At 40.1% G+C, this 14,651-nt stretch overlaps 1 protein-coding gene across 1 annotated transcript; it reads right to left on the bottom strand.

Moving 5' to 3' along the window:
- Positions 1-9,511: 9,511 nt before the first annotated feature.
- On the bottom strand, positions 9,512-10,464 carry LOC121749775 (osmotin-like protein). Its single transcript, XM_042144405.1, has one exon. The coding sequence runs from the start codon at positions 10,409-10,411 to the stop codon at positions 9,656-9,658; it is 756 nt and encodes a 251-aa protein (XP_042000339.1). The 5' UTR covers positions 10,412-10,464; the 3' UTR covers positions 9,512-9,655.
- Between the last annotated feature and the right edge of the window lie 4,187 nt (positions 10,465-14,651).

The following is a 14,651-nucleotide window of genomic DNA, read 5'->3' on the forward strand; positions in this document are numbered from 1 at the left end:
AATGAAGTATGACTCTTATTGTGGAACATACCAAAATGACAAAGTGTGACTCTTATTATGGGACAGAGAAAGTAAAATGTAAACCTTATTTTTATAATATTAGTTTTACAATAAAATGTGAGTTAAATTAGTTAGTGAAAAGTGTATTCTACCTACCATTTATAGTAAAAGTAAATCGAGACTCCTAATGGCAGACAGACTAGAATGGTCAAACGGGATTCTTAATGGCGGACGAAGGGAGTACACTATATTGAGATGCTTTGTTCTTCGTTTTTCTCCTCGCGTACCTTTTTATTACTTCCTCTATCCGCCATTAAATGTCTCATTTTTCCTTTTTCGTACATCCGCCAATAAAAGTCTAATTTCACTTTTACTATATTTGATAAGTGGACTCTACGTTCCACTAAGGGCACCCGCAACGCGTCTCGCGGGTGTCCCTTATCTCGTCCCTTCGAGACGAGACGGGCGCGGGACGCGTTGCAGCGTCCCATCTCGTCCCCAGCCCGCCGAGACACCCGTCCCTCCAAGACGGCACGCGAGCTGTCTCGCCAAGCGCTTGCGCGACGTGGCACGCTCCGGCGCCATGCGTGACGCCTACTCGCCGACCCGCGAGTGGGCTTCGTCACGTTGACGCAATAAATCTTTTTTTTTTAAAACCGAATTTAATAAAAAAAAAATTTAAATTTAAAAACGGTCATATGACCGTTCAACGGTCATTTTCCTTTTATTTTTTTATTTTTTTATTTTTTTACTCTATAAATACTCCTATTTCATCCTCATTACATACAAACACACATCTATTGTTCTCAAATTACCTCCATTTCCTCTCCAATTTTCATCTCAAATCATCTCTTTTATTCTTCTACCAAAGTTAATACATTCATGGATCCATTTGAGCAAATGCGTCGAATAATGGAAGAATCACTTGAAGAAGATCGACGTAGGGAGGCGGAGGAAGTCGCGCCTCCCCAAAGACGATCCCGGACTTACATCCATCGTAACCGGGAGGAAGCCGCCGCAAGGTTAGTACGCGACTACTTCTGTGACAACCCGGTATGGGGAGATACCTACTTCCGTCGCCGTTTCCGCATGCGGCGACCGCTATTTCTCCACATCGCAAATACATTGCCAGCCCGGGAAGAGTTCTTCCAAGAAGGGTTCGACCCCGTTGGCCGTCCCAGCCACACGACGCTGCAGAAATGTACTGCAGCAATCCGCCAGCTTGCGACTGGACAAACGGCGGATTTGTTCGACGAATACCTCCACATTGGAGAAAGCACTGGGAGAATTTACTTGACGCAATTCTGCATAGGCATTCGTGCAGCCTTCACCGACGAATTTCTCCGGAAGCCAAGCACGGCAGATTGTCAGTTTCTGCTCCACCTCCACGAAGAAGTGCACGGATTCCCCGGGATGCTTGGCAGTGTCGATTGCATGCATTGGCAATGGAAGAATTGCCATATGGCGTGGAGGGGGTCATACACTAGCGGCCACAAAGGCACCCACCCCACCGTTATATTCAAGGCCGTTGCCGACTACCGGCTATGGATTTGCATGCGTACTTCGGGTCCCCGGATCAAACAACGACGTCAACGTGCTCAACCAATCCGACCTCTTCGCTAAAGTTTTGGATGGTAAAGCGCCGGCCATCAACTTCATCGCTAACAACCGGCGGTATAAAATGGGGTACTATCTTGCCGACGACATCTACCCGAAATGGCCAACCTTCATGAAGACGTTCAATATGCCGGTAAACGAAAAACAGGCTCTTTTTGCTCAGAAGCAGGAGGCTGCTCGCAAGGATGTGGAGAGTGCGTTCGGGGTTCTCCAAGCGCGCTTCAACATTATCAAAGCCCCGGCTTGTACGTGGTTCATGGAGAGTATGGTCGACATCATGTATACGTGCATAATCTTGCACAACATGATTGTCGCCGACGAAGGACCTGAGGCGGGAAATTGGTTCGACCCTGAAACCCTCGGAAGCTCTACCGCAAGTAGTCCGCCTCGCAGTGGAGTGCATCCGTCTTTGCAAGATCGGTTGTCTATTCGGGCAAGGACACGTGATTCTACCGCCCACGTCCAACTCCAAGATGATATAATGGAGCACATTTGGGCAAAATTTGGCGGAATAAATTAAAGAGGGAACATCATTTTTGGTCCACGAACTTTGCCAAAGTATCATTTTAGGTCTGTGAACTTTGAAAATATCATTTTAGGTCCGTGAACTTTGAGTTAATATCATTTGAGGTACTTTTTACTATTTCCAAGTTGTTTTGGACGAAAATACTCTCAATACCTTAAAGTGTATATATTTTTAATAAATTTATCATATACTCATAATTTTTTATAAATATCTGTACAATATATTTTTGACAAATTTCCTAAATATAATTTGACCTTAAATATTATCACCTAATTTTGTGACATGCAAGTAAAATTGCTTCTTCAATTTTTTATAGTATTAATTTTTTTTAAATTGAATAAAGAACTTTTCTTTAATAATAAAAAATTGAATAAAGATCTTTTCTTGCATGTCACAAAATTAAATGATAATATTGAAGGTCAAATTATATTTAGAAAATTTGTCAAAAATATATTGTAAAGATATTTATAAAAAGATCTTTATTCAATTTTTTATTATTAAAGAAAGTTCTTTATTCAATTTTTAAAAAAAATTAATATAAAAAATTGAAGAAGCAATTTTACTTGCATGTCACAAAATTAAGTGATAATATTTAAGGTCAAATTATATTTAGAAAATTTGTCAAAAATATATTGTAAAGATATTTATAAAAAATATGAATATATGATAAATTTATTAAAAATATATACACTTTAAGGTATTGAGGGTATTTTCATCCAAAAAAGTATGAAAATAGTAAAAAGTACCTCAAATGATACTAACTCAAAGTTCACGGACCTAAAATGATATGTTCAAAGTTCACGGACCTAAAATGATACTTTGGCAAAGTTCGTGGACCAAAAAGGATGTTCCCTCTAAATTAAATTATGTATTTTTCATTTTTTTAGAATTTTTAATTATGTATTTTTAAATTTTTTAAGAATTTTAAGTTGTAATTTTACTTTATTTAATGAAATGTGTTTTTATTAATTGAATTTGTTGGAAATAAAAATAAAAAATGAAATTGAATGAATAGTAAGTTAAGAGATGGTTAAGAGACGGATAAGAGATGGAGGGTTGCAGGTTCTGTCTCTTAGTTAAGAGATGGAGTGAAAAGTACAGTGGGGCCCATGAATAGTTAAGGGATGAGACGGTTAAGAGACGGATAAGAGACAGCGTTGCGGATGGCCTAACCCATTTCACTCACATTTTATTATAAAACCACTATATAAAAGTAGGTCCCACATCTACTAACTTTTTCTAGCTACTTTATTTATAAAGTTAAACAATTTTTAAAAATTTATATCAGTCAAATATAAGACATTTAATCATGGATTGTGGGAGTACATTTAACCTCTCAAACACCTTCTTTCTTCGGTTAATTTAATTACTACTCTCATTTTATTTAAGATATAGTATATCTCATTCTTTATCAATTAATTTGTCATCCTTTCATATTTAAAATAAAATTTACTTTTTTAATATATTGAAATAGTAACTCATTTTTTTCTCTTAATTAACTACATTTAGCATTTTTATCTAAATTCTCATGTCATTTAAAGAAGTTGACATTTTAAATTAGGTAGGACCATTTCTCAACTCTACAATATTCCAATTATTTCAGTTATTTATTTTATTTCATTTAATTTTTATATTTTATTTTATTCTTATTCACTTATATTTAATTTATTTCTTTTTATTTTTCTGTTTTATTTTAATTCTTATTCACTTAATCTAGTATCTAATCATTTTTTATATTTTGTTACCATAAGAGCATCAGCAATGGCGCCCGTCCCGGCGAAATTCCGACCTGCGTGCCGGAATTCCGCGGCGGACGCTCGCCATTGTGCATGGTATGCACGGATACGGAATTCCGCCGAGGACACCGCAGTTCCGCGGCGTTACGCGGAATTCCGTTGCGACGGGCATGCGGACGTCCGCCATTGCATTGACTCCACGGATGTCCGCGGGGAATTCTCATTTATTGCATTAAATTTTTTTTAAATTTCTATATATACGGCTCGTTGAACTGCATTTCATTCGCACCACTTGTTTTAACAAGTTTCTCTCTTTACATTTCTTTTATATATCATAAATGGCTGGTAGTGGTAGTGGTAGTGGTGGGCATTATGAACACATGATGCGTCTGATTCATGCACGTGTGAGGCAATAAAACTGCTATTTAACTTTCACGAAGCATACTTTACACCCAAATTTTACCACATAATCTGAACACATGAAAATCATTTGTAACAAGAATAAGAAATCATTCAAAAAAACATAATATGGTCAAATCATTGCTGCTGATTTGTTGACCAGTAAAGTATCACCTAATGGCATATGCCAACTTATGGCAACAGTTGAGCGGTAGCTGACTACCGGCTGTGGATTTGACATGCCTATTTTTGAGAAGTCGGGTTTAACAACGACATCAACGTCCTCCAGTCGTCGTCCCTTTTCAACGAGCAGTGTATGGGCGTTGGTCCGGCCATCAACTTCGTAGCCAACGGCAACCAGCACAATATGGGCTATTATTTGGCGGATGAGATATACCCTATGTTGCCCGTCTTTGAGAAGATGATCAGATGCCCAACAGATGAAAAGAAGATATATTTTGAGGGTCGCCAGGAGGCAGAACGCAAAGATGTGGAGCGGGCATTTGGTGTGCTCCAGGCTCGATGGGCGGCAGTGAAGGGTCCAACACGGCTGTGGTATGTTGACAGCATCGCCGACATCATGTACGCATGTATTATCATGCACAACATGATTGTCGAGATGAAGGTCCAGCACTGACTGATTGGACCAATGATGATGTTGGTGCTGGGGTCCAAGCCACGGCGTGACCACTAGCTATGTACGCATGGGAATACCCCATGACGATGTCGATTGAGTCCGTGCATTTGCCGACATGCGCCAAAGACAAACCCATGTTTGGCTCCAGAACGATATTATTGAAGAAGTATGGCAGCGGATGGGTCGTCGTTGATGTAGTTTTTAATTATTGAAATGCTTTTTTTTAATTTAGTGAAATGTACTTTTCTTTTTTTTTACTTAATGGAATTTTTTCCCCCCATTTGTGTCGAAATTTTAATTCCGTAAATTGTTTAATTACGGAAATTGTTTAATTTGTGAATTTGTGGTTTTTTAATTGTGGGAAGTCCTTAGGGATATCCGCCACTGTGCAGTGGGAAGTCCTTATGACGTGACAGTGCAGTGGGAATTCGTATGACATGACAGGAGGTGTTTTAGGGAATTTCGCAAGGAATTCTGCCGAGAATTCCGCGCCAATGCTGATGCTCTAACAAAATATTCTCAATTACTACTCCCTCTGTTCCATAGTAGTGGAGTCATTTTGCCATTTTGGTACATTCCATAGTAGTGGAGTCATTTTCCTTTTTAGTAAAAGTTAACACATTTCTTCTCACTTACTTTATTCTCTCTTCATCTCTCTACTTTCTTAATCTCCGTGCCGAAAAGAAATGCCCCAGTACTATTGAATGGAGGGAGTACTATTTTATGAAAGGTAAAAAATTAAGATTACGGGCAAGGTAGTGGAACAGTAAGTCAGTAAATAAAGTGCAAATCTGCAATACTTTTAACTGAGATTAGACAAATAGACAAATTGACACGAAAATCGATGTCTGGCAGCACATAAATCAATGCATCAGTGAGTGAAGCAGTTTGAATTAATAATCTGAATACGGAGTATTTTAATAACTCGTCTTGCACTGTTTACTCTATGCGCCAATTATATTCTTTTTGGGATGTTTGATTGTAAATAAATAATTTTCTTTTTCAGTAAAAATTCATTCTTCTTGCTTTATTCTTCGTCTATTTTGTTCTCTATTAACTTCTCTACTTTTCTCACTCTCATATTTTATTCTCTCTATTTTAATTCTTTAAATATTAATTTCTTAAATTTTTTACCCAAAAGAAATGTTTTACTTATCTTGAGACAAAAGAAGTACTATTTTACTACTATTTCGTTGTCTTGAGCCTAATAATTAATTTAATAGGACTCTCTCATTCCACTCAAGATGTTCATATTCTTAAGTGACATGAAATTTTTGGAGAATTTGTTAAATGGAATAAGTTTAGAAAAAAATAATAATTGAATATTTTAATAAAAATGGAAGGGAAAGGGATTTATTTTCAAATATAGAAAGTGCACTTCTTGAATGAAACAAACTAAAAATAAAAAGTAGACATCTTGAGTGAGACGGAGGTAGTATTTCATAAATTAACTTTGTATCTGCTTGACAATGTACGTTCATTATAATTAGGAGATGTTAAGTGGTAAGAGAAAATAATACTATTTCTGTCCGCCATTAGAAGTCTCAGTTTACCATTTTAGTATGTCCGCCATTAGGAGTCTCGGTTCACTTTTACTATAAATAGTAGGTAGACACCACTTTCCACTAAATAGATCCCCACATTTCACTATTTTTTCTCACCCACTTTCCTTTAGATTTCTTAAAACTCGTGGCGAATTCGAATGAAACTCCTAATGGTGGAGCAAGGGAATACTTATTTATATTAATGTGAAAGATAATTTTTTTTAAATTGAAAAGTGACATCTTTTGTAGGACAAACTAACAACAAACATATGATATCTATTATGGGACGAAGTGATTACTTAATTACCAAATCTACTTAAAACACTAAACTTTCATTTTTTAGTCTCAGTGCCGAAAAGAAAAACCTCAATTATTGCAGAAGGAAGTGTGTAACTTTTGTGCAATGCTCAATGGTTTCATACATTTAAAAATTTTGATAATATTTATTGTGACTTTTGTAATTTTTATCATTATATTTTTACTATTCATATACTCTCTTCGTCCCATAAATTTTATCACACTTTGATCGGACACAGATTTTAAGAAATGTAATAGATAGTGAGTTGAAAAATTAATCGAATATGAGTTTTACTTTTATATATTCCAATAGTTTTATAATAATAAAATGTGAGTGAATGAGTTAGTGAAATATGAGAGGCATTATTAAAATGGTAAAAGTTGAAATATGACAAATTTTGTGGGCATACGAATATGAAAAAAATGTGACAAACTTTCTGATACTAAGGGAGTAATAATTAACCAGAATTGACGACCACATTGTATAACAATGTAATTTATCTAGAATGTAACTAAAAGTTACTGTATAATTTAAATAATAAATGTTAGTATAAAATTTTAATTGAAAGAGACATTAAAAAAGATATTAATTACATAAAATTATGGGATTGACGATTTTCCCTTACAGAAGCGAAATTACACTCCTAGTAGTAATATTACCAGTACTTAGGCCTGCTTAACCGGCCGGTTCCGGTTCTATCCGGTCCGGTTTGACCGAGTACCTGGTTACAAATTTTCATGAATTCCGGAATCGGAAACCGGTTCTTACCCGGCCGATTCCGGTTACGAACCGGATCCGATTTGTAGTTTTAATTTTAATTTTTTTTGAATAATTCAACATCTAGAAATATAACAATTTATACCTAAAAATTCAAAGAAACACAAAAAAAATCAACAAGATAACAATATTCATCATCCAATACTCTAATACTTACAAACAATAATTAAATAAATACCTAAAAAGTATAACAACTAAAATTTAAATTATCACATAACAAAATACTAACAAGTATACACCTAAACACATGCAACACCACACACACACACACATCACCTTAACGCGCACACACACGACATACACACACAACCCCCATAAGATAATTGGATACTAATTAATAGTATCTTATAAAATCTAAAATTGATTTATTATTCGGTTTCGTGTAAGAACCGGTCGGTTCCGTGTAGAACCGAAACCGGAATTTTTGAGAACATTAGAACCGGTACCGGTAAACCGGTTCCCGGTTCCTCAATTACCCGGTCGGTTCCGGTTCCGATTTCGAGTACCTGAGAACGGGAGAACCAATTAAGCATGCCTAGCAGTACTCGTTAATTTTTTAGCATATCATTCTATTTCTCATGTACATTAATCAAATAGAGTAAATGAATCAACTTAGACAATTTTAACGATAGACTAAAACCTAAAATAATACTAGTACTCCCTTTGTTCCTTCATAGTTGCGTCATTTTTTCATTTTGATAAATTTCCTATTAATTGAGTCATTTTCATATATAATACTCTCTCTGTCCCATAATAATTGTAACTCTACATGGGCACGGTTTTAAGAAATGTAAAGAAAAGTTGTTGGAAAAATTAGTTGAATGTGAAACCCATTTTTTTATATTAGTTTTATAATAAAATGTAAGTGAAGTGAGTTAGTGGAATATGAGACTCACTTACCATTTATGGTAAAAATAAAGTGCAACAATTATTGTGAGACAGAAAGAAATGGAAAAGAGTGACAATTATTATGGGATGGAGAGAGTAACTTTTATCTATTTCTTACGGTCTTACTTTACTTTATTATTTTATTGTCTCTACTTTATTTCCTTTCTAATTTATTCACTTTTTACTTTTTTATCTATTTATTTAACACACTCAACATTTCTTTCTAGAACTCCACGTCAAAAAATTTCACCTCAACTATAAAAGAACAAGGGAAGTAATATGTAATTTGTTCCAACAGTACTTTAAAATTAATTGTATTTTTATTTTTTAAATAAAAAGTACTTATATTTAGGTTACAGTAAATCAAAACTAATTTTTTTCCAAATTTTATGAATAAAAAATGTACTCCTACTATAATATAGAAATATTATTTTAAGTTTGAGTATAGGGATGGAGTAAAATGATATTTGCCGTTAGAGCGTCCACTATGGAGTGGACGCGGCGGACTCCGCGAAGGGGGGCGGTGGGGGGCGGTAGGAGCGGATATTATAGTGGGAGGGGTGTCCGCCGCGAGGGTGGACGCGGCTGGTGGGGGGGAGGGCGGCGGACGAGGCTTCGCCGCGAGTGGGGCGAGGACGGGGCGTAGGGTGTATAGGCGCGGCTATAGCCGCGGCTATTATAGTGGCGGATATCCGCCGCGGCTATAGCCGGATTTTTTGAATTTTTTTTTTCATTTTTTCCTCTATATATATTTTAATTATTCGTTGTATAATTTTACCGGTTTACAATACAACGAATATTCGGCCCTAATTACCCTCGTATTCTAGTTATTTACACTGCGATTATTTAAATTACACTTGATTGAAACTAAAAAATATTTAAAAATGAAAATTAATTATAAAATTTGAGGGCTATTGGAGTTGTCCACTATAATGGCGGAAATAGAATTTTGGGGCTATGGACAACAAAATTTGGGCTATGGACAAAAACTGGGGCGGGGTTATTGGGCGTGTCCGCCTTACGGTGGACACCCTTTACATTTATACTAAATAGATTTTGGTTTAATTAAAAGGAGAAAAAGAAACGATATTTACTGAAGACCAAGAAACATACATTTCCCAGATTTTATTTCCAAAACAAAATTCCATAAGTCCACAATAAGCATCAAATTCTCCACAGAGAGAAAGAAACACAGATTCAAAGACTTAGAAAGCAGCAGAGATCTAAAAAATCTCAGTGACAGAAGATAACTTTGAGCTCTTTGGGAGCAGAGCACTCGTGCATAAGCGAGGGGCTATCGTGCGCGTAGGTGAATGTCGCCGGGCACGCGTGCTTGAAGAACTCCGAGTAGCTCGATGGCTTGCACGTCTGCGGGCTGTTGTAGTGGTTCCTGCAGCACAGCTCGTCCGTACCGAACGCCGCGCACCCGCTCCTGCACCCCACGACCGCACCGTGCGGATGCCCACTCTTGACCTGCAGCGCGTGCGGGCACGTCTTGAGCAGATCCGCCCGGCAGCCGACGACGGGGCACGTGCCCTTCCCCTCGTGCGGCGTGACGGTCATGGGGACGTTGAATCCGTCGACGAGGCTGACGCCGTAGGTGGAGAAGTCAGCGTGGCCGTGGTGGAGGACGAACTGGGCGAGGGTGGCGGGGGCGGCGCCGCCGAGGCCGTTGCACTCGAGGCGGCCGCCGCAGTCGCCGGTGGCGCAGGAGAAGTGGTGGCCGTTGTGGGAGCAGGCGGTGCGGGCCCAGATGCGGCCGGACCAGTGGGCGGAGGGGGCGGGGAAGGAGCGGTGGGTGAGGGTGGAGAGGGAGAAGCCGCCGCGCTCGAGGACGGGGTGGCCGGAGTTGGGCTGGATGGCGGGCCAGATGGTGTAGGGGCAGTTGTTGACGAGGGTTAGGATGAGCCCTGGGGGCGTAGCTTTGGCGAGGGTGCACAGGATAAGGAGGAGGGTGGTGGTGCTGATGAGAGAGAGGTTGGCTGCCATTTTTTGGAGTGCAGATGGGAAAGTGAGTTGAGTCAGTGTGTATGGTATGGCTGTATGCATTAATATATAGACGTGTACACAACCAAAGAATCTTTTGTCCTTTTCTTCTCACTTTGTACTCATCTTTTTCTTACTTTCACTATTTGTAAATGACTAAGGCCATCCACAACGCTGTTCCTATACCGTTCCTATACCGTTCCTTAAACCACTATTTGAGGGCCCCACTGTACTTTTTTACTCCATTCCTTAACTAAGGAACGGAACCTGCAACCCTCCGTTCCTTAACCGTTCCTTAACCGTTCCTTAAATTACTATTCATTCTATTTCAATTTTTATTTTTATTTCCAACTAAATTAAATTAAATAAACACACTTTATTAAAAAACAAACATACTTTATTAAAAAACAAACATACTTTATTAAAAAACACACAATATTAAGAAAAAAGTTAAAAAAAACGTAATTGAGATCCCTGCGTGCCCGGCGTCGCCGACCCCTGCGTGCCCGGCGTCGATGACCCAGAACCACCAAGTGTGTTGTACATGGTCTCCCAATCGCCGAACGCGTTGAGATCCCACCCTCCGGCGCCGCCACCACCGTAATTGCCGTCGCCGGACATTTTTTGAAGAGATAGAATATGAAAATTGGAGAGAAATTGATGTTGATGTAGGAAGAATAGATGTGTAGTTGTGTATAAAATGAATGAATTAGGTGTATTTATAGAATAAGAAAATAAAAATAAAAATTAAAAAAATTAAGAAAAAGTTAAAAAAAACGGTAATGTTACCGTTTAAAAATTTTTTTTTTTTTTTTAAAATTCGATTTTTATAAAAAAAAAATAATTATTGCGTCATTGCTGACGTGTCCCACTCGCGGGCCGGCGAGTGGGAAGCACGCACGCACGGGGATCGGCCACGTCGCCCAGGCGCGTGGCGGCTTGTTCCGTGCCGCGTTACGTGCCATCGGCACCCGGCACGGAATGGGAACGGGACGGGAGCGGAATGCAGCGCCGCAACGCGTTCCGCGGCGAAACCGTTCCGGCGGAACGGCACGCGGAACGGTTTCGGCACGCGTTGCGGGTGCTCTAATAAACCCTCCAATTTCTAAAATGTAAAAGTAATAAGGCCATCCACAACGCTGTCTCTATACCGTCTCTTAAACCGTCTCTTAACTACTATTTGAGCACTATTTGAGGGCCCCACTGTCCTTTTTTCCTCCATCTCTTAACTAAGAGACGGAGGCTGCAACGCTCCGTCTCTTAACCGTCTCTATACCGTCTCTTAATTACTATTCATTCAATTTAAACAAACACACTTTATTAAAATTAAAACAATATTACAACTTAACATTAAAAAAGCGAAGACATAATTAAAATTCTAAAAAAATAAAAATGACATAATTTAATATTCTCCGCCAAAGTTTTCCCAAATGTGCTCAATTAGATCCTCTTGGAGTTGGGTGTGGGCGCTAGAGTCGCGTGTCCTTGCCCGAATAGCCAACCGTTCTTGTATAGATGGATGCGCTCCACTTCGCGGCGGACTACTTGCAGTTGAGCTTCCGGGGGATTCGGGGTCGAACCAATTTCCGGCATCGGGTCCTTCGTCTCGGACAATCATGTTGTGCAAGATTATGCACGTATACATGATGTCGACCATGCTCTCCATGAACCACGAACGAGCCGGGGCTTTGATGATGTTGAAGCGCGCTTGGAGAACCCCGAACGCCCTCTCCACATCCTTGCGCGCAGCCTCCTGCTTCTGCGCAAAAAGAGCCTGCTTTGGGTTCGCTGGCCTGCCACACGTCTTCACGAAGGTCGGCCACTTCGGGTAGATGCCGTCGGCGAGATAGTACCCCATTTTATACCGTCGGTTGTTGGCGACGAAGTTGATGGCCGGCGCTTTACCATCCAAAACTTCGGTAAAGAGGTCGGACTGTTGGAGCACGTTTACGTCGTTGTTCGAGCCAGGGACCCCGAAGTACGCGTGCCAGATCCAAAGTCGGTAGTCGGCAACGGCCTCGAGTACAACGGTTGGGTGGGTGCCTTTGTGGCCGCTCGTGTAGGAACCCCTCCAAGCCACCGGGCAATTCTTCCATTGCCAGTGCATGCAATCGACACTGCCAAGCATCCCGGGGAATCCGTGCACTTGTTCGTGCAGGTTGAGGAGGAACTGACAATCCTCCGTGGTTGGCCTCCGGAGAAATTCGTCACTGAAGGCTGTCCGGACGCCTCTGCAGAAGTTGAGCAAGCACAAGCGCCCAGTACTGTCTCCGATGTGCAGGTATTCGTCGAATATGTCGGCCGTTTGTCCAGTCGCAAGCTGCCGGATGGCTGCAGTACATTTCTGCAGCGTCGTGTGGCTGGGACGACCGACCGCGTCGAACCCTTCTCGGAAGAACTCCTCCCTGGCCGCCAAAGTATTCGCTATGTGGAGAAATAGCGGTTTCCGCATGCGGAAACGGCGACGGAAATAGGTATCTCCCCAAATCGGGTTATCGCAGAAGTAGTCGCGTACTAACCGTGCGGCGGCTTCCTCCCGGTTCCGATTGATGACTTCCGGGAGCGTCGTGGGGGTGGTGCGGCTTCCTCCGCCTCTCGTCGTCGATCTTCTTCGAGTGATTGTTCCATTAATTGGCGCATTTGCTCAAAAGGATCCATTTGTTTGAGTTGATTGAAGATGGAAATTGGTGTGATAGAGAGGATTTGAGAGGAATAGATGTGTGTTTGTGTTTGAAATGAGTATGGAATAGAATTATTTATAGAGTAAAAAAATTAAAAATTTAAAAAATGAAAATAAATATTTAACGGTAATATTACCGTTTGAAAAAAAAAAATTTTTTTATTAAAAATCGATTTTTTTTAAAAAAAAAATGAATTATTGCGTCATCAGTGACGACGCCCACTCGCGGGCCAGCGAGTGGGCGTCACGCACGCATGGGGACGTGCCACGTGTCTCGGGCGCGTGGCGAGACAGCTCGTCTCGTGTCTCTCCGAGACGAGCTACGCGACGAGACGGTCGCGAGCTGGAGACGAGATGGCCGCTGCAATGCGTCTCGCGGGGGTCTCGTCTCTCCGAGACGAGACGCGAGCCCGGCGCGAGACGCGTTGTGGTTGGTCTAACCCCCTCCCTATAAAACATAGTACTCCATCCGTACCATAATAGATGTCACACTTTTCTTTTTTATTTGTAATATAAAAGATGTCATATTTCTTTTTTTTAGAAAAAGTTTTCTCTCACATTAATATAAATATATTATTTTCTCTTTTCACCTAATACACAAAACAACATCTCCTAAAATACCGTATCATTTTTCAACTATGTCATTTATTATGAGACGGAGAGAATAGTAAAAAATATATGCATTTTTATGGGCATATTTCCATTTAGAGCGTCCACAATGGTCGAATGATTGTTCGCCCTAGTGATCGCCACATCAACACTTCTTGGTCCGGTCTTTCCTTCTGCAATGGTTCCGCTCTAGTGTCCACCCTATCAATTAGAACCCATTTTACATTTAATTTTTAATGTTATTATTTTTTATTTTTTTTTCAATTATTAAAATACCAAAATATATTATATTAAAGACCACAAATCTAAAAAGCACCTACATTACTTAATTAAAAAAAACTACATTATACTTAATTTTTTTTAAAAAAACTACATTACTAAATTTTAAAAACTTAAACTAGTCATCTAAATCTAACTTCTTGCTCAAATTCTTGATCATCTTCTCAAGCCTCTGTCGGGCGACCAGATCAGTGGTATTCGGAAGGCTATTTTGTGCCTCAAGTATAAACCTATTCTCGTAACTCTCGTGAAACCACTGAACTCCTGGATCGCTGAGGCCACGAGCTAAGTAAACACATCAGGCGAAGCAGGCGGGGGAGCCAATCCAGACGTGGTCGTCTTCCCTTTGGCCTATTGGTGTCTATTGGTGTCGTCTGCTCCTTCGCGGCGCAGGTGGTGCAGGTGGTTCCTCCGGTTGTTCCTTCTCAGTTCTAGACTGGTTCTCATCAGACTTCGCCGGCTCCTCGGCATCCGCCGGCACCTCGGCCTTTCCTTCCTCTGTCTCTGCAGCTTCTGTTTCGGGTACCTGTGGTTTATCACTCTGGCCTCCATGGCCACTCGGTCCAGCCGCTTCCTCTTGCCTTCTCAGAGCTAACTCCATTAAAATTCCTTCAATCACTGACGCTAAGCGGGTCATCTCCGATCTCATTTGTCGATTTTCCTCTCCCATCTCTG

Source organism: Salvia splendens, chromosome 9, assembly GCF_004379255.2.
Source record: "Salvia splendens isolate huo1 chromosome 9, SspV2, whole genome shotgun sequence".
Taxonomy (NCBI): Eukaryota; Viridiplantae; Streptophyta; class Magnoliopsida; order Lamiales; family Lamiaceae; genus Salvia; species Salvia splendens.

Coding starts and splice junctions, on each gene's coding strand:
- LOC121749775 (XM_042144405.1), bottom strand. CDS start 10,411: ATGGCAGCCAACCTCTCTCTCATCAGCACCACCACCCTCCTCCTTATC.